The sequence below is a fragment of the Enhydra lutris genome, unplaced genomic scaffold (assembly GCF_002288905.1).
Source record: "Enhydra lutris kenyoni isolate GAN:26980312 unplaced genomic scaffold, ASM228890v2 scaffoldscaffold53, whole genome shotgun sequence".
NCBI classification, from domain to species: domain Eukaryota; kingdom Metazoa; phylum Chordata; class Mammalia; order Carnivora; family Mustelidae; genus Enhydra; species Enhydra lutris.
The window spans coordinates 7311109-7330138 of NW_019154137.1; the positions used below are offsets into that span (position 1 = coordinate 7311109).

The 19030-nt window shown below is 36.7% G+C and overlaps 1 protein-coding gene across 3 annotated transcripts in view; it reads right to left on the bottom strand.

Moving 5' to 3' along the window:
- Window positions 1–19030, bottom strand: part of LOC111157267 (teneurin transmembrane protein 1) — a 550623-nt gene that overhangs the window by 468899 nt on the left and 62694 nt on the right. For all 3 annotated transcript variants that reach the window (XM_022518549.1, XM_022518550.1, XM_022518548.1), the window contains exons 2-3: window positions 11199–11459; window positions 9512–9568 (exon numbers count right to left, since the gene is read on the bottom strand). In XM_022518549.1, coding sequence (XP_022374257.1) covers window positions 9512–9568; window positions 11199–11459 — 318 coding nt within the window. The remainder of the gene's footprint in view (window positions 1–9511; window positions 9569–11198; window positions 11460–19030) is intronic.

Genomic DNA, 19030 nt, shown 5'->3' on the forward strand with positions numbered 1-19030 from the left:
ACATGTAATTTTAAATACACAGTTTCATTTTTTTCCCTTTCATTGAAAAATTGGCAAGAAATATTTTAAAGTAAATCACCTAGTATAAGTGAGTGAACAATGAAACTGCTATTTTCATGCTTTGCTAATGCGGAGCTATGAATTCAGAAATAATTTCATAATATGTATCTTGGGTCTTAATGTAAACATTATTGAAACCAGTTATTTTTGTTGTATAAGTCTATCATAAGGAAGCAGAACAAAGCAAAGCTTTGATCACAAAGATGTCTATTGTAACATTTTCATAGTAATGAAATACTGGAATTGTCAATATCCAAAAATAAGGTAGAGTTCCCACAGGCATTGGCTTCGGCTTAAAGTCACCAGCTGAATTCAGATGTAATAAGAGTCTATCTAGGTAATAAGAGCCTATCGTTTGAAACTTTGAAGGCAGGCACTGACTTCTCCTCTCTAGCTACGAAAGTCCTAGCTGGCATCATCTTTCAACAGAAGATTGGTTTGTCTTCATTGAAAATCCATTGTTTAGTGTAGCCACCTTCATGGATGATCTGAGATCATCTTGCTGCAGCTTCTCCATCAGCGCTGGCTGATTCCCCTTTGCTCTTATGCAGTGGAGATGGCTTCTTTCCTTACCTCATGAACCTACTTCTGCTAGCTCCAAACTTTTATTCTTCAGTCTCCTCACCTCTCTTAGCCTTCACAGAATTGAAGAGAGTTAGGGCCTTGCTCTGCATGAGACTTTGGCTCAAGGGAATGTTGTGGCTGGTTTGGTCTTCCATTCAGACCATTAAAACTTCCTCCCTATCCGCTATAAGGCTGTTCTGCTTTCTTACCATTCATGCATTCACTGGAGTAGCACTTTTAATTTCTTTCAAGAACAACTTTTCCTTTATATTCACAACTTGGCTAACTGTTCGGTGCAAGAGACCTAGCTTTCAGCCTATCTTGGTTTTCAACATGCCTTCTTCACTAAGTTTAGTCATTTTTGGCTTTTGATTTAAATGAGAAACGTGATACTCTTTCTATCACTTGAACACTTAGAGGCTGTTGTAGTTATTAATTGTGCTAAATTCAGTACTGTTGTGTCTTGGGAATAGGGTAGCTGGAAGACAGGGAGAGAGATGGGGGACTGTCCAGTTGGTGGAACAGTCAGAAGACACAACATTTATTAAGTTCACCATCTTATATGGGCATGGTTTGTGGTGCCGCAAAACAATTACAATAGTAACATCAAAGGTCACTGATTATAGGTCACCATCACCAATATAATAATAATAAAAAAGTTTGAAATTTTGAACCAAAATGTGACATGCCGTAGAAAAAACGGTGCCAACAGACTTGCTTAAAGTAGGGTTGCCATAAACCTTCAATTTGTACCACACACAGTATCTGTGAAGCACCAAGATATGCCTGCACTGTCATTTATTCCTAGTGAGTATATGCTCAACCATATTTTTTCTTACATTTTCTAACCTCTTAATCTACTGGGGCACCTGGGTGGCTCAGTCCATCAAGTGCTCAACTCTTGATCTAAGCTCAGATCTTGATCTTAGAGCCCTGAGTTCAAGATCTGCATTGAATTTGAATTAAAAAATTCATAAATTTTTTAAAAAATCTATTGATAAGCTAATTCTGTGAGCATATTAACTCATTTTGGCTTCTTTCATGTTATTTAATGTACTAAAGAAGTAAGTGGTTAAACAATATATCAAGATCAGTTACAAAGACTAATAAACAATTCTAATTTACTTTAATATCAACATTATTCATACTATATTTAACTTCTTTTACATTCAAGTTTGAGTTCATGTAAATATATCCATGATGCATACCACATGTATACATATCAGATATTTAGATTATTTGTGTTTAGATACTTATATTCTAATTCAAAGTTAAAATAAATTTTCAAGCAATTTGTTTTTAGAATTGGGGACATTATAATGTTGATAACTACTTCTATATCTGCCTATCACCTATCCCTCCTTCTACATGGACTGTCATAAGTCATAGAGTACAGATGATTGAATTTGACCACTTAAAAAAATAAAGTTCTACATCTACACACACACACACACACACACACACACACACATCTTATGAACCTATTTCAAAAGGTAAATGACAAACTAAGAAACAAGCATAATATATGACAGCAAGTATTTTTAACCTTAATATATGAAGTGTTCTGGAAAAATAGTAAGAAATATAAAAATTCAAATAGAAAAATGGGTGAAGAATGTCAAAAGACAATTCAGAACCAAGGAAATGCAAATGGTTCATTAACATATAAAAAGGTACAAAGGGTCCTTCATCAATAAAATGCAAAATAATAGCACAAGAAGATACCATATTTCATCTAGCAGATTACGTATTAGAAATCTTTTATATCACTGTCAGTGTTGATAAGGACATGGGAAAACAGGCACATTGGTAGGAAGATAAATTGGTTGTTTAAGGGGGAAATTTAGTAATATCTATAAAAAAATACTCAACATACATATCCTTGACCCATCATTTCCACTTCTACAAAATTATCCAATAGGTGTGCAAAAAGATGTGTATAAAGATGTTAAGTGCAGCACTGTTTTTAATAACAAGACATCAGAAATCTACATGTCCATGAATAAGGGAACTGACTAAATAAATGATACAGAAACAGAATATTACACAAGCATTAAAAAGAGTGAGACAGATCTATATATTACAAATATGGGAGAACGTCCAAAATAGAATATTAATTAGAAGAAGTTATTAGGCTTTTTATAGTATGTTTACCCATTTGTACATGTACAGAACATTTGGGGAATGATACATAATACACTGTTAACACTGGCCACCCCTCAAGAGTGGCACCTGAAATGTAAGAGGGAGAAGGATTTTTCGCTTTAAGCCTGTGCTTACTGTTTCAATTTTTAAACCATCTGCTGATAGTACTTCAACACTACAAAAAATACTAGTTAAAATAACCTACAAAAAGAAAATATGAGCTCATTATATCTAACTTTATAATGGCTTGAATTTCAATAATATCAAAATTGTTTTCGATTGTAAGATTATCACAGTCACCACAGAAGTGTCTCACCCACACATAAAGTAATCTCAATGACTTACACACTTCCTGTGATCGTGTAACATCTCCAAAGGAGCCATTACAAAGTCAACTGTGCTGTCTTATACATGCCTAATGGGTCCAGCAGAGCCATTAGGATGTCAGTTATATGGCAAGCCTCCTGCCAAAGCTATTACCAAGTCATTGCATTGTTTCACACACTTCCTTTGACATTCAGATGGTTCCTGAGGAACTGTTATCATTGCTAGGGAAGTGTCCTGTAAAACTTACATTACCAGGGGAAAACAAAAAACCAAAGGAAAGAAATGTAGAACAAACAAACACATTCCCTCCATTAAATGCACATGAATGGCCCCACATGGTCAAATATCAGAAGGAATGACTCCTCATTTGGGTATAACTATTGCATGTCATTCAAGAAACCCAGGTGTTAGGCTGGCTATTTTTTCCTATTTTTTCACAACTCCTGCCGTTCTGATGAAGCAGTTTAGGGTCTGAGAACACCATATGCATGGCTATGATGGCATGGTGTTTATTGGTAGCACATGGTATATTACCAGGTTTCTGTGATATGCAGTACAGAAACAACAGGGAGCAGTATTAATGGATTTTTTTTTGGCTATTATGGGATTATATCAGATAATCCCTTACCTGTAAAGTTCCTGAGCAGCATATAGGGAGCTCAGCTGCCCAACAATCATGGAAATCAACAGGGCTTCTGGGTAGTTGAAATCCCAGTTCTACCTTAAGGGGCTACTACAACGACAACAGGAAAACAATGGTACAAGTGATCCTTCAGCCACGTCTGAAGTACTTCATTGAATTTCTTCTCACAGTCTTCTATACTTGGCAGAGCAAGATTGTTGGCTACTGAAATGATGTATTATTGAAGGTAAAACAAGTGCATGGCATTTTACCCAGATGGAAATGAGCAGAAAGTAGGCCAGACCCTCCTAGGCTAGAGTTTCCTGGGACACTAGATACTTCAGAAGTCACTTGGCAGGTCTGGTTAATCCTTGCCAAGAAAGCCTTCACCTGGAGGCACCTACCCCAGATTATGCACATAATAAATTCTTGCTGAGTGATAGAAAACCACCACTAACACTGACTGCGTGTTTAACATATGTCAGATACATTGTGAAGAGCAGTATATTCATTTTCTCACTTAATCCTCACAAAAAAACCTGCAAAGGTAATGTCTCCACTTGACAAAGAAACTGAGGCTTGGAGAGCTTTAGGTATCTGTTCAAGGACACACAGCAGGTAAATGGCTGAACCAGAGTACAAACCTAGGTCTACCTTATACTATAGACCATGTTCTTTTTTTTTTAAAGATTTTATTCTTTTATCTGACAGACAGAGATCACAAGGAGGCAGAGAGGCAGACAGAGGGAGAGGAAGCCGGCTCCCTGCTGAGCAGAGAGCCCGATGCGGGGCTCGATCCCAGAACCCTGGGATCATGACCTGAGCCGAAGGCACAGGCTTTAACCCACTGAGCCACCCAGGCGCCCCTATAGACCATGTTCTTAACCACATACTCTATAGAGAGCAAAATTTATTTAGATTGCATTAATATAACCATTTTTACTATGATAAATGGTTTGAGATCACTTGCATTCTCACAGCAAACTGCACCTATCTTTATCACAGTATTGATTGGATTATATTAAAATTAGCTCCTTCTCCTCTCTAATAGACCCATTTGGGTATATGTGCCCACTTGACTCTGACTGTCCTGCATTGAGAATTGCTCTAAGAACCCAATGGGTGGGTTCCCACAAAGCAACATTTGTATTACTGACCTCACTCCCTGGGTATAGCTGATGGGTCCTGTGGCAGATATCTGACTCAAGCTGGGAAAATTATCCTGCTTCCTTGGAATTTAGAAATGGCACTGAAGGGCACCTGGGTGGCTCAGTGGGTTAAGCCTCTGCCCTCAGCTCAGGTCATGATCTCAGGGCTCTGGGATCAAGCCCTGCATCAGGCTTTCTGCTCAGCAAGGAGCCTGCTTCCCCCTCTCTCTCTATCTCTCTTTCTTCCTGCCTCTCTGCCTACTTCTGATCTTTCTCTCTTTGTCAAATAAATAAATAAAATCTTTTTTTAAAAATTTTTTTAAAAAAGAAATGCCACTGAAAATTATCAGGTTAATTTCAACTTCTCTCCTGAACAGAAGATACATAAACTGAGGGATTGTGTGCAGTTTTAGGTGTGTCTTGAAAATGGAGATTTAGAGGAAATCAACCTGCAGAGGCAGGAAGGAAGGAACTGGATTCAGAAGCAAGAGGCAAAGTCCAGGCAAGTCTTCTGATCTAATTCCTTTCTGCTGTCTAGTCACTCTTGCCCTGGTGCCATGAAGCATTCTCATGCTCTTTTAGATAAATGTGGTTTTTTCTTCAAGCTATGTCAAGTTGGTTTCTGTTCCCTGCATTAACAGTAATAAATGATAATGAATAATCCTAACTAACAGGGCCTCAATCCCTCACACTAGACTGTATGTTCTTTGAGATTGGGGATTCTATACTATTCACCTTTTACCATATCCCCAGTCTCCAGTACAGAGCTTAGCAGTGAGTAGGTGCTCAATAAATATGGCTTGCATAGGAATATCATTATAAACAAGAATATAGCTATAAATTTCTTCATGATTTACAAATCATCTTTGACTTACATGGGGTTATGGCCTGATAAACCCATCATAAGTTGAAAATATTGTAAATCGAAAATGCACATAATACAGCTAACTTACTGAGCACCATAGCTTAGCCTACCTTAAACTTGCTCAGAACACTCACATCAGCCTACCGTTGGGCAGAATCATCTCAAAGAAAGCCTATTTTATAATACAGTGTTGAATAACTCACATAATTTGTTGACTACTGTACTGAAAGTAAAACAAAACAAAACAACAACAACAAAACCCAGAACGGGTGTACCAGTGCAGAATGTGTGTAAGTGTATTGGTTGTTTACCTTTGTGATCAAGTGGCTGACTGGGGGCTGTGATTGCCACTGCCTAGCATCACGAGAGGATTGTACCTCATATCACTACTCCAGGCAAAGATCAAAATTCAAATTCAAAGTAAAATTAATACTGAATGAGTATTACTTTCTCACACCATAAAGTCAAAAGCATGTAAGTCGAACCATTGTAAATTGGGGACCATCTGTATACTTTATTAGTTACAGGTTTAAAATGCTTTTTCTTTGTTTCTCTCCATTTAGCTTCTTGATACGCAATTTCATTTTCACTTTTTATAATCCAACTGTTTCATTTAGGCCATATGTGAAAAACACATTCTTGGAAATTGATTACCCAAATTTAGCTGCCCATATCGTTTATTCCTCCAGTCTGAGGTATTGTCAAATGTAATTATGAGAGGTACCCTAGTTGCTGAGGTTGATGCTCAAGTAGGACTGCAGAATCCTTCTAAGAAATGCCCACTGGATCACCTGTCAGAGGCAGAGCTGTGTTTTAGAGGACCAGAGGTTTGACCCACCAGCATTTCTATCCTTGTAAGATCAAAGAAGAGCTACAAAAATATATTGCCTCTCAGTTTTATTTTTTTCCTCAGGGCAATGTTGGTAGTACGGTAAAATGGGAATGGTGAAGGGGTAAAAATGAATAAAGAAGTATGGTTGATAGCAAAGTGTCCTGCTCACAGGCCTCAGGATGAAGCTAACTTGAGTAAATCTGCATTTTTCCTAAACAGACCATTAAGCATTAATAGACAATTGACTATCAGAGGGAATGGAAACAAACTCCATTAGTGTTCCTATCACCCTATGAAAGCTGAGAAATTTGGATTCCCTTCTGCTACCCTATGTTCTCCTTCCCCTCCCCTTTGCTTCAGGCAGCTCAGTCCAAGAGTATCAGTGTTAAAATGGATGGCTATTTATTTTAATCCCTCAAAGGTTATAGTATGTCGGAGACTTAAATTCAATTAAGGGTAACCAAATAGAGTTTGCGAAAATGAGAAAAAATAAACATTTTGAAAGGCTTAACCAATTAATGAAATGAAAGAAACAAGTCCTTATAGACGTGATTTTGAAATATGAGTAGGATATCCAAGTCATAATCTAGGATGGACAGAATTGAAAGCATCCTTGAAATCGTGTCTCAGAATCTGTGTCAGTTGAATAACTCACCCAAATTAACAATTTCACCCAATCTTCACTTTTCTCCCACATTTATAGGAGTGAGGCTTAAGTTGTCCTAAGCTGGTCTATGATATTTTGGCCACTGCTTCATCAATAATCCCCAAATCAGAATGTATAGGAGGACAGAAGTGAAAGAAAGAGTCACTGACACTAACTGAGGCACACGGATGGGGTGGCATGGAGTCTGAGACAGTAAAATACATAAAACTTAAAAATTTATGCCATTTTACTCTTTTCAAATATAGTATATACAAAGTCAGATTAATGAAAAAGATGCCCTGCTAGGCCTCCTTCCATGAATGGATGAGATCAATGGGAAATGAATAGCAACATTTGCACACAAACATCAAGTTCCATTCATTGAAAATAACTATTTCTTCAAATTAATATGCTTTTAGAAAAAACATTCATATTTTCATCTTAACTCAAACCTCCTCTGTGAGAACCTAGGGAAATGTTGAAGACCACTCACACCTGGTTATAACCGATTGAAAGTTTATAGAATCAAATTGGTGAAATCATACTATAGATCATAAATTAAGATTCTAAATTGTATACTCTTTATTGAAAATTAGTAGTAGGAGTCAGAGTAAGACGTATAGAACTCTCACCAAGAAGGAAAAAGTCGTTTAAGTTCACATTATATGTGAGTCAAGGAAGGAAAGAAATGGCTATTTGGAAAATAATCAGTTGCAATTCAGAAACCAGCTAGTTAAGTGCAACTGATTATTTTCTAAATAGCCATTTCTTTGCTTCCTTGACTCACATATAATATAACAAGAGAATCTATTTTGCAGAGTGATCAGAAGATCATATGAGATAAAGATACAAAGTGTTGTTTGGAAATTGTGTTGTTTTGATCAATAATAATAGTGAACATTCAAATTGTACTTACATGTTACAAATATTATTCTAAATCTTTATATACATTAGTTTATTCAATCATCACAAAACCCTCATGGTAGACATTAATATTATCCTTATTTTACAGGTGATGAAATTCGGGCACAGAAACTTTATAGAACTTTCCCAGCGTTACACAGCTGGGATTCAAACCTAGGTCCCCTGGCTCCACAGTCCAAACTTATAATTACTATGCTCTACTACCTCTCAAAAGTTGAAATCATTCTTGGAGGTACCTATTGGGCCAATAGAGTCTTGCAGTGAAGATGAGTTTTTAGCAGACTCAGTCATTGGTTTTCCTTAGCAGACCATCCCAATTTTGTGATATCCTATCCAGTTCCTAAAATAAACCATAAGGAAAATAAACCTACAAGGAAAATAAAGGATGCATGTCCTTTACTCCTGTGTCTTCCAGCTCTGTCTCAGTAAATAGTATTACACGGCCAAGGTAGACAGATGGTTGATTAGACTGAGGGTCAAATGAAACTGAATAGTTTCATTCTTGAAAGTCTCTAATACATCCAATGAATAAGACACAGTGATACAGTATAGAGGCTCACTCCAGTCATCAGTTCTCATGGTGGGGGGGAGGGGAGGAGAATGTGCATTTTAATAAAGCTCATTCTGATATATCTTTCTTTGATCCCTTTCCCCCTGCCACCTTCCAATTTTGAGTCATTGCCTTGTGGTCAGATATGAGGATTCCCCCTCCCCCTCAAAAGTTTGATTTGCATCAAAATCATTTATAAATATTGCTTTCTTTCATGCCTCGGGAAAATAGGCAAAACCTAATGAGCGCAATGAAGACAAAAGTAAAAAGGACACCAATACTCCTCACTGAAAAAATGATACAATATAAACAGAGGTTTACAGGGAAGAATGAACAACATTTTTTTCATTGAAGGTGTTATTTATAATTGATGACCCGGATATAGCAGGATTCTAAACCCAAGCCAGAGCATCTGAAGAAAAGACCAAAGCCATTTGCTAGGTGTTGTAAAGCTACGACAATATCTGAATTAAATTAATGACTACAGCCATGCAAAAAATCATAGATAACGTAGGAAATCATAAGGCCAAATGCAATTCATCTTGATTTAAGATCTACACCTCCATGCTAAATCAATGTTTCCTCAGCTTAGATCTTATCTTGTCCTTGTCCAGAGCTCTTGCCTCACCTCTTCTTCACTACCAACACACACACATGAAGTTTTCCAGAGAAATGCAAACCGATAAACAGCCAATGAACTAATCTTTGACAGGTTAAATAACCAGCCCTGTGTGTTGTTTGTCGGGGGGCAGAGTTCCACTTTGTGGGGTGGGTGTCAGGAATGGGGTGAGGTAAAAATAATCAGTGGAAATATTTGGATACACTTACCTTGAGTAGACCCAGCTTGAGCCTCCATGTCGCAACAAACAGGAGAGAATTTAAAACCTGTAATAGTAAACATTTTAAGAATTAATCCTTATCCAATGTATCTGGGATTCCTCAATCTTTAATCCCTACCCTTCATCTGGTAGTATTTTTTAAATAACAGATTCGATGAAATATGATTCACATATCATAATGTTCACCTTCTTAAAATGTATAATTCAGTAGTATTTAGTATTTTCACAGAGTTCTGCAACCATCACCAATATATTGGTGAATTACTCCATTACCTCAAAAGAAACCCCATACACCTAGAGTCTTATGGAAGTGGAAGAATGGTGGAAATCCATGGAGAAACTTCTTTCATTTTAATGTTTTAATGCAGTGAACTGCTATATAACTTCGTATGTCAAGATCAACATGAGGTACAACAAGAAGTCTCAGTGATGTAGATCATCTAACACCCTTTTTACATAAATTTGGTCATTTTTTTCCTTTTTCACAGCTGAAGCCCAGAAAACTTTAGAGACCAATCTAAGGTCTCATTACTTCCATCTTAATGCTCTTTCACTTATATGACTATGCATACATAGATCACCTATGTTCCCTTCTCATTTCCATAATTCACCTCCTACACTCTTGGCCAAAGCCAGCAATACATACATACACACGTACATGAAAATAAACTAAAAAAAAATGAAGACTCCAAGCATACTTGGTGATATTCCAAAATGTTATGGTCTATCATGAAAGAAATTATATTCTAACTAGTGGGATTATATCATTGTGGCCAGGGTCCCCTATGGGCTGAACAAGGCAGAGGAGGACAGAATAGAAAAAGCTGTAGGTATAGGGTGGCTGGCTACCTCTCTGTCACCTGAGAAAACACTAATTAGCCACTGCTAACAGAGGAGACCTGTGGTCACAGTAATGGGACCTATGAAGTTTATACAAACAGAATGAAGAGCCCAGACTAATGTGTTTAATAAGCATTAATGTGCTTTTTATGAAAGGATTTTGTTCTTCAGTAGGGACAGAAGTAAAATAAATTAACCTCTTCCCACCAATTCAAAAAGACAAAATTTTTCTGTTTCTAAAAGTTCTAAAAAAAGAATATATAATAGTAATTTAATGATATTGGTATTATTACTTAGTGTCTGGCAAATGGCTGCAGTTAATTTACCTTTTGGGTTTTTTTTTAATTGTTTCAGTCTAACCTGGTTAATTTGAAACTGTCTGTACATTTGACAGGTTAATCTGAATTAAAACAGAAAGCACATACAGAACAAGCTTGGTATACAGTCATTCATCTCATTGTTTATATGTTGATATAAAGCCAAAATACATGAAATGAATACTTTCTGTAATAAATACCACTAGTAATGCACCGGAAAATAAAGATGAAAATAAAAGGTGAGTAATAAATACGACATGCATAGTATCAATGATGACATGAGATTATTTCCTTTGGGGGATCACCAGAAATAAAAAGCATTTTATCTATTGTTACAAATAAGTGTGTCTATTTTCCAGATTCTTGGGTACATAACTTGTCCATGGGAACCCACTAACCTGCATTTCTATGCTGTACATTACATGAAAGATAAGCAGACAGAGGGAAGAAAAACAAATCAAAGGCTAAAAACTGCATTTTCTCTGGGTTTTACTTAAACAGTATAGATAGTTCTATTACCATTCTCCCCATCCGACTTCCTTTCATGGTCTGTATCAGTCAAGGACAGTGCAGAGTTGGCCCGGCTGGACAAACAGGAACTATGCTCTGATTTCATCCCCCGTATCCACATTCTCAGAGCATGATCAGGTGAGGCCGCACCTTCGGTCTCCGTGTCCACATCAGAGCCCATCTCTAGCTGGTACCCATGCCGAGGAACACTATGCATGTCTGTCTGGTATCCAGAACACAGAGTGTGAGGAGTTTCACAGAATTCCATCTCTGAGAAGAAACGAAGTTCACAGGAAAAGTTTAGAAATAGGAAGAAAGATCCGATAAAATTCTACTTTTTATCCTTACGCCCTGCTCCCGCCCCCCCCCCCCGCTAGTAATTACGTGTTTTTGCAAACTTAGAATTCTGGCCTTTTTATTTATGGTAGCTAGGATTCTGTGCTTATTTTGCACTTCTGTAGCTTAAAATTATGCTCCTGTTGATTCTTACAAGGCTCTGGAAAAAGCATGCCCAAAATAGCTTTATAGCTACAATTTTAGGTTGCACAAAATGTAATGAAATAAGTGAATGCAGACGAGTATAAAGTGTAGAAAGCTGTCCTTTAAACGATATTTCTCTTCTAGGAAGAATATATATGATCTGTAGAGCACACCTATGCTTAAAATAATAAAATTATTGGCTTTCCTAAGTATTTCATACACATTAGGGTTAAGAATAAATAATTCAATGTGAAAAATCTGGGGAAAAATGTTACATATTTAAACATACTTCTCTAAAGTATGTTTCCCAAAACACATTAGCTTAACCACCTGAAACTATGAGTGTTTAATATCATTATTCTCCATAGTCTCCAAAGGAGTTTGAGGCCTACCTGAGGCTAATGATTCTGTTTCATTCATTCATTTCATTCATTTATTTTAACAAATACATAAAAAATATTCAATTGTATATTACACCTTAGCAGAGCTTCACAGTTTGGATTCCCCCCACCCTTTCCCTCCAAGTCTTAGATCCATATAATGCTTAGGATATTACAGATGATGTAATGAATCCCCTCTTTTTACCATTGAGGAAAATAAGGTCCAAAGTATAGGTATCATTTGTCTATTGCCCATGGCAGGTAGCAACAGATCCCTTTTTCCTAAAATACCCATCTGGGCACGGTGTCCGCTAGACACTGGTGAAACCCCATCCACTTACTGCATGTATATCAGGCATTCAGTCTTACAGTCAATTTTGCATTCAATTATGGCAAGGTGTCAGAAAGGGGGAAAAATGCTTTAACAGCCCCTAATAAGTTAATGAAAAATGACCACATGCCAAGATATATCATCTGAAATGTCCATGTAATACTTAGATAAGGTAATCCGGGGATGTTGTACACTATATAGGATTTTCTCAGACTGACATCAGAGACAGGGTATGTCATTTGGCTGGGAAGAAGCTTAACTGAGTGCATCTAATCCTTAGCACATATCAATAAAATGCAAACCCTAAAATGAATTCAATCCTTTGACTACAGAAAGTGTTAGAATTTATATAGACAGACCATACACTAGATAGAAGAGTGCAGAATATGAATATGTTTTAAAAATAGCTGTTTATGTGACATATAATTGCCAAAAAAGGATTTAACAAATCAAATCTTAATGCTTATTTAATAGCCATTAGGTGTTCAGCACTGTGCTCTATGAAACAGATATTGTGGGCAGAGAAGGCTACTATAAAGTATTAGGATAATTCAATTATAAATTAATTTTCTCAGGGTTATAAGTCACTGTTAAGCTCATTACTTAGGATTTCTGTGCTGCATGTTTCTAAGAGTAATTCTGTTTTTCCACAGAAATTTGTCTAAATTCCAAAGCAGTAATTAAAAATAGACGTGTTTTCTACCTGTCAAACATATAACCTCAGGAAACTGTGCTTCTCCATGACATAGGGCTAAAAGCAAAAATCCATTTTGCCCAATATAAATCTTAGTGATCTAGAATATTGTGATCAGTTAATATTCACGCCTCTTAATTTCACAATGTTTCATTATCCAATCCTACTGTGCAATTGTTGCTACAGCAACCTAACCATGAACCTGTCAGCTTAAAGCTGCAGGAAAGGAATTTTATACAGGCCTGCATTCACTCCCCTAGACCAATGCTTCCCAAACTTCAGCATGTTTCAGAATCACCTGGAAGGCTTCTTAAAATACAGATTACTGTGCCTGCCCTCCAGTTTCAGTTTCTGATTCAGAAGGTCTGGAGGAAGACTGGGGAATCTGCATTTCTAACAAGTTCCCAGGTAAGGCCTATGCTCCTGGTCCAGGGACCACACCTTGAAAACTCCATCCCTGGATATTTCCTGAAGTCAGTGGGAGCCAGGAAAAGGGACAAAGTGAGAGAACAACCTTACTGGGGCATTACCAAAGATTCTGCAGCAACCAGCTGTAATTCTATTTGGAGACACAAGAAAGAAAGCGCTTGAATTGAATTGCTATGAAGTGTCCCCATTTATTTCCCCTGGATTCAGGGCACTAATTAGGAAATTTACTTTCAAAAGCACAGCCTTGCATTTATTTTCACTCATACAATGACACTGAGATGTTATTTTCCAAAGATTACAATATGAGCATCTGAGTCATGGTAAAGACATTCACTGGAAAAGGATGAGCAAATAAAAATACACAGCCAATTTGACATTTTATATAATAAAATACTAGATATGGTTAAAAAATAAAGATCACTGGCAAATGTAAGAAGAATGCCTCTTTGTCTTAAAGAGATTTATTTCCCATTCAAAAAGAAATCTGAACATGGATTTGTTCCCTTTTAAGGAAATGTGGTGTAATATGATAAAAAAAAATCACGTAAGATTTCCATTGGAACAATAGTCTGATCTGAACACAAAGATTAAACTACAAATTCTGTAATTAAATACAAACTGATAAAAATACACTTCCCTTGTTGATACATAATTAGAAAAAGTAACAATCCAAGTAAGCTTATCAGTTGTTTTTTTAATGTTCAAACAAAAATAAAAGGAGAGAAAGAAAAGAAAAAGTTTCCCTTACTTCCAGTAAAGGATTTGAACACTTCCCTTTTTTAAAATCAACGTTACCACTGTGAATTATTTCCTTAAATACACAAAAGTCTCGGTGGTGTTCAAAATTCCCATAGGATGCATTTTCTATAAAGCACTTACAATGCACCTTAAGTGGTTGTTTTTAGCCTTGCACATATAACCTTGTTACCTAAAATACTGTATATTCCCTAGAGAAGATGAAGTTCAATTGGATTTATTATAGGTGTACTCTTACCAAACCTAACCATAAGAGAAATGACAGTACACTCTTAGGATATCTAAGATTTAAAAAGATAGACTGGTATCATAAGAAATTATAATTCAAGAATAAACAGATACAGATGTTGCCAAGTGAATGAAGTACTTGGGGCTTCACAAATATGTATTTAAATTTTATTATAATGAAAACTTATTTTGCAGTCTTGTAAGAGGCAAAATATGAGCAAATCAATACAGTTGAAATCCAATTTTTAAAGGGGTAAAAGATTTGAAAAAATGCCTCACAAAAAAGGTATGCAAACAACCAAATAAGCAACTGAAAAGATGCTCCACATCATTAGTCATCTAAAACTGCAGTGAGATATCATTACAGTCCTAACCATAATGGCTAAAAAAACTTCTGACCACACCAAGTGTTGACAAGGATGTGGAGCAACCATATACACTGCTAGTGAGAAAGTAAAATGGTACAACCACTTTGGAAAACAATTTGCCCATTTCCTAAAAAGGTAAAGCAATCCTTAACAGGAGATCAACGTATTCCTGGATACCTATCCTAAAGAAATGAAAACTTTTGTCCAAACAAAATTATATACAAGGTTGTTCATAAGGTTTATTCATAGTAACTTTTTAAAAAAGACACAACCCAAGTATCCACGAAGAGCTGAAAGGATAAACTACCTGTGGTAGAGCTATACACACAGGATGCATGGAATACTACTCAGTCCTAACAATGAATGAACTACTGATACATGGCAAGATACATGGACCTCAAAATAATTATGTTATGGGAAAGAAGATCAACAGCATGTCTACATGTATGCTTCCATTTAAACAAAATTCTAGAAAATGCAAACCCATCTATAATGACAAAGAATAGATCAGCAGTTTCCTGGGGGAGAGAGTGAGGGATAAGTATAGGACAAAGGTGCACAAGGAAATATGTCTGCTGTCTTGATTGTGACAATAGTTTCACATGTGTATACATGCCAAAGTTTATCAGTTGTACACTTTAAGTGTGTGTAGTTTATTGTACTTGAATTATACCTCTATAAAATTCTTTTAGTGGATTTTATACTACCAGGAAATTGGACAGTGAGGAGACCAGAGACTCAGTCAATTTTCATAGGTGGAGCCACAGGTCTTGACTTAGAAGCAGGCCCTACTCTTTTCCTCCTTGTGGAAGAAAGTACATGTAACATGAATAAAATGGTAGTCAAAATGCTGTCTTGCTTTCTATCTAAGTCAACAAGCAATCAGGGCTAACTGATGCATGACTTCTCTGTGATTCTCTAGGGAGCACTTTTTTCCCTAGGAACATAAACAGCTGAAAGCTAATTGTAGGAGGGAAACAAAGAATGACCCTGATTATTAGTGAACTTTCAGCATCTAAGGGAACATTCTGTAGCTGGGGATTATGAGACTAAGTTGAGTAGATCTGGCACAAAGGATCACTTTAGGCCACTATTAATGCTAATAAATTAATATATTTTTTAAATGCTATAAAGTGCCCAGTAAAATGAACTATGGAATTTTCTCTCTGAATCTAGGGATTGATCTTCAGATGTTCAGCCTGGAGAAGCCATTTATCAAAACTTGAAAGGGAAAGTCATAGTTATCTATATCAGCATTTTTCTAGAAATGCCATTTTGAGTTCAATAAGCTCAAGATTTTATTTTCCTTAAAATTCCACCCATCCAAAATTCCTCTGAAAAGGGAGCTTTATGGCATCACACTCCAAATAGATAATTGGAGGCCAAAAAGCATGATTGATCTTACACATGACATGAATAATTTGTGATATAACTTCTGAAGAGTGTAGTCCATTTCCAAAGTAAGGAAGAGGGAGGGGAATAAAATTATTAGCTTTAATTACTGTGACTCATAAGAAGCCTTATGGACTACATGCAAAAGCAGGTGTTTCTAATTAGCCATGCTGTTTTTGGATAAGTCACTCAATATCTTGGGGCCTCAGTTTCCCCACTTGTAAAATATTCAGGTCTACCTGGACATTGATCTCTAGGTAACTCCCTTGTTCTAAAATTCTGTAATTACAGCTTGCCCTGTTATTGCAAAATGTGGAATGGTTAATATTTACAAATGGGGAAAGAATTAGTGGTTTTGTAAATCAAGGTGCTATTCACAGTTCTATTGTGAAGGATAATCACACATGATAGCTATATAAGATCTTGTGTCATGATTATAAGACTTGCAATATTAAAGTATTGATACAGCTTAGGTATTCATTGTGAATTGCAAGAGTAGTGATAGAGTATGTAAAGTAAATAATATAATAAAATCAACTGAATAAATAATTATTCATCAAACATAAAATTGTCAGTTTATAAACATGGCTATCAAACTGTACTCTATAGCATGATGAATAAAAAGTCACACAATTAAAAAGTATCACTGACCCACTAATAATTCATTACCAGCTCTAGGGAAAAATATAATGAGTTATTACAATCTTAAGCAAGAGAGGAAGAAGGGAAGGAAGGAAAGGAAGGAAGGAAGGAAGGAAGAAAGGAAAGGGGGGAAGGAGGGAAAGAAGTGAGCAACACCAGAAAGAACACAAATAATTTTCACTGTTGGGTACCATTTTGTATTTCTCAGTGTAGTGGGTTGAATATAAAATGCTATCAAATTGTCAAACAAACAAGTTCATGTGAGTTTACTTAAACACAGCTCCACTGAACACCCACTCAATTTCAAGTCAAGGAAACAAAACAAAATAGACTTCTCTGATTCCTCTTAGTCTTAGAAAATTAGCCCAATTTAATTTCCTCTTCTCTTACTTCAAGAAAAAGCTGTATCGAATGCACAGTACTGTACGAGGCACTGAGCAGAGTGAGTTAACAGGACCACGTCATGTCCTTTGGCAAGTTCCACAGAGAGCTTTGTTAAAGGTCCAAATAACAACAAAGTAATAAAGGCACACCACCCAGACATGACCTTTATTTTTCTGCTGAGGGCTTATCAGTCTTTTCTGGGGCACAGCAGTGAGAGACAGAGTGCTCCCACATGTACATCTGGGGCCTGTGGTTATCAGAGGACTTAAAGAAAACAACAAAGCTTCCTAAGCCTAATCTCCCCACTCATGGTTTCAAATGTACCCATTATCTGGGTACTCAGGATCTACCAATTATGCCCTATTTAATTTTCAAGATTTCTCCATCTGTCAGTATAGTGACAAGCACAGAAAAAAAAAAAATCTGGGCAGAGTTAAAAGCCTGAAGTAGAAATGTTCATGCTTTGTGGCCAATATTGGCTAACTGGAGTCAACCCAGAAAATAGTTAACAGACCATGTTAATGCCAAAAAGGACGCTCTTGGGAGTACACTGAGTTGCAAATCTGTCAAAATGGCTCAAACCAAAGAAGGATACAGAATTGTAACAGAAAGTCAAAAGGAAGGGAGTTGAGGTAGGAACCTGGAAGGAATCAAATGGGACTTCAATCATAGAGAGCTAGGAGAACAACCTTCAGCAAGCTAAGAAGGAAGGACATTTACTATGGAAAGAAGCAACTTCTATTTCCTTGAACTAGTATTCACGTCGGTGCAGGACGCAGTTAAGAGTGTGCTCACAGAAGATGGGCGAACTCGCTCTGACACTAACACACAGCAGTTCCCACCACAGTGAAAAATGTGAGGCTTGCTCTATAGCCTTCATAACAAGAGTCTGGAAAAATAATCAGGGACTAGAAAAGATGGTGGGAGGTCCTGCACTTCAACAGAAATTTAGATCAATGAGAGCCTGTGCATGTTCCCTTTATTTCAACATTTCGAATGAGACAGAAACTTCCTGGCCTAAATGAGAAATTTTCAGGGCTACTGAACACTGAAAATGCATGGTGCTCAATGGCCCTAAAAATTTCTCATTTCTTACCTTTGTTGGTCCAATTTTCTGACTGTTCATAACACTTCGAGTCCTGAATTCTTATTGACCACTGTGGTCTTCCAGGTATACTTTTGCATTTTCATTATGTCGAAGCATGTGAAGCTGTTTGTTTAATGTGTGTGTGCATGTGAATTTTAAATGGCATTAATCTGTGGCACAAGTCCACTTACAGAAGCGAGACGGGTGAGCTAAAGTGTTAAGTGACCACAAAAAACACTTGTGAATGCTTCAAACCATACTTAGAAAAGCAAACAGTGTGACTTCTGTAACATTCTACACTAATCTGTAAGCATTTATTTTGTGATGAATGAGTAAAGATACCAAGATAGAATTGTGCACTGGAGTCACTGTTTATTAAAAACAACAACAAAACAACAACAACAAAAACTACTGAATAAACTACATTCTGCTCTTTTAGGGGGTTCTTCTTACCATCTTTCAAAGATGCCCCATTCTCCTTTGCCTGTGTATCTCTGGACATACTGTGCCGGCTTCCTGCAATACCTCCCCACTCTCTGGTTTTTCACTATTCTTATTCCTAATATCCAGCCTGTGTTGGTACCTTCACAAAGAATTCTCCAACTTTCTCCTCCCTTCTTTCAATAATCCTCCCCTCATCCACAGCATTTCTAATCTTTACTATATATTT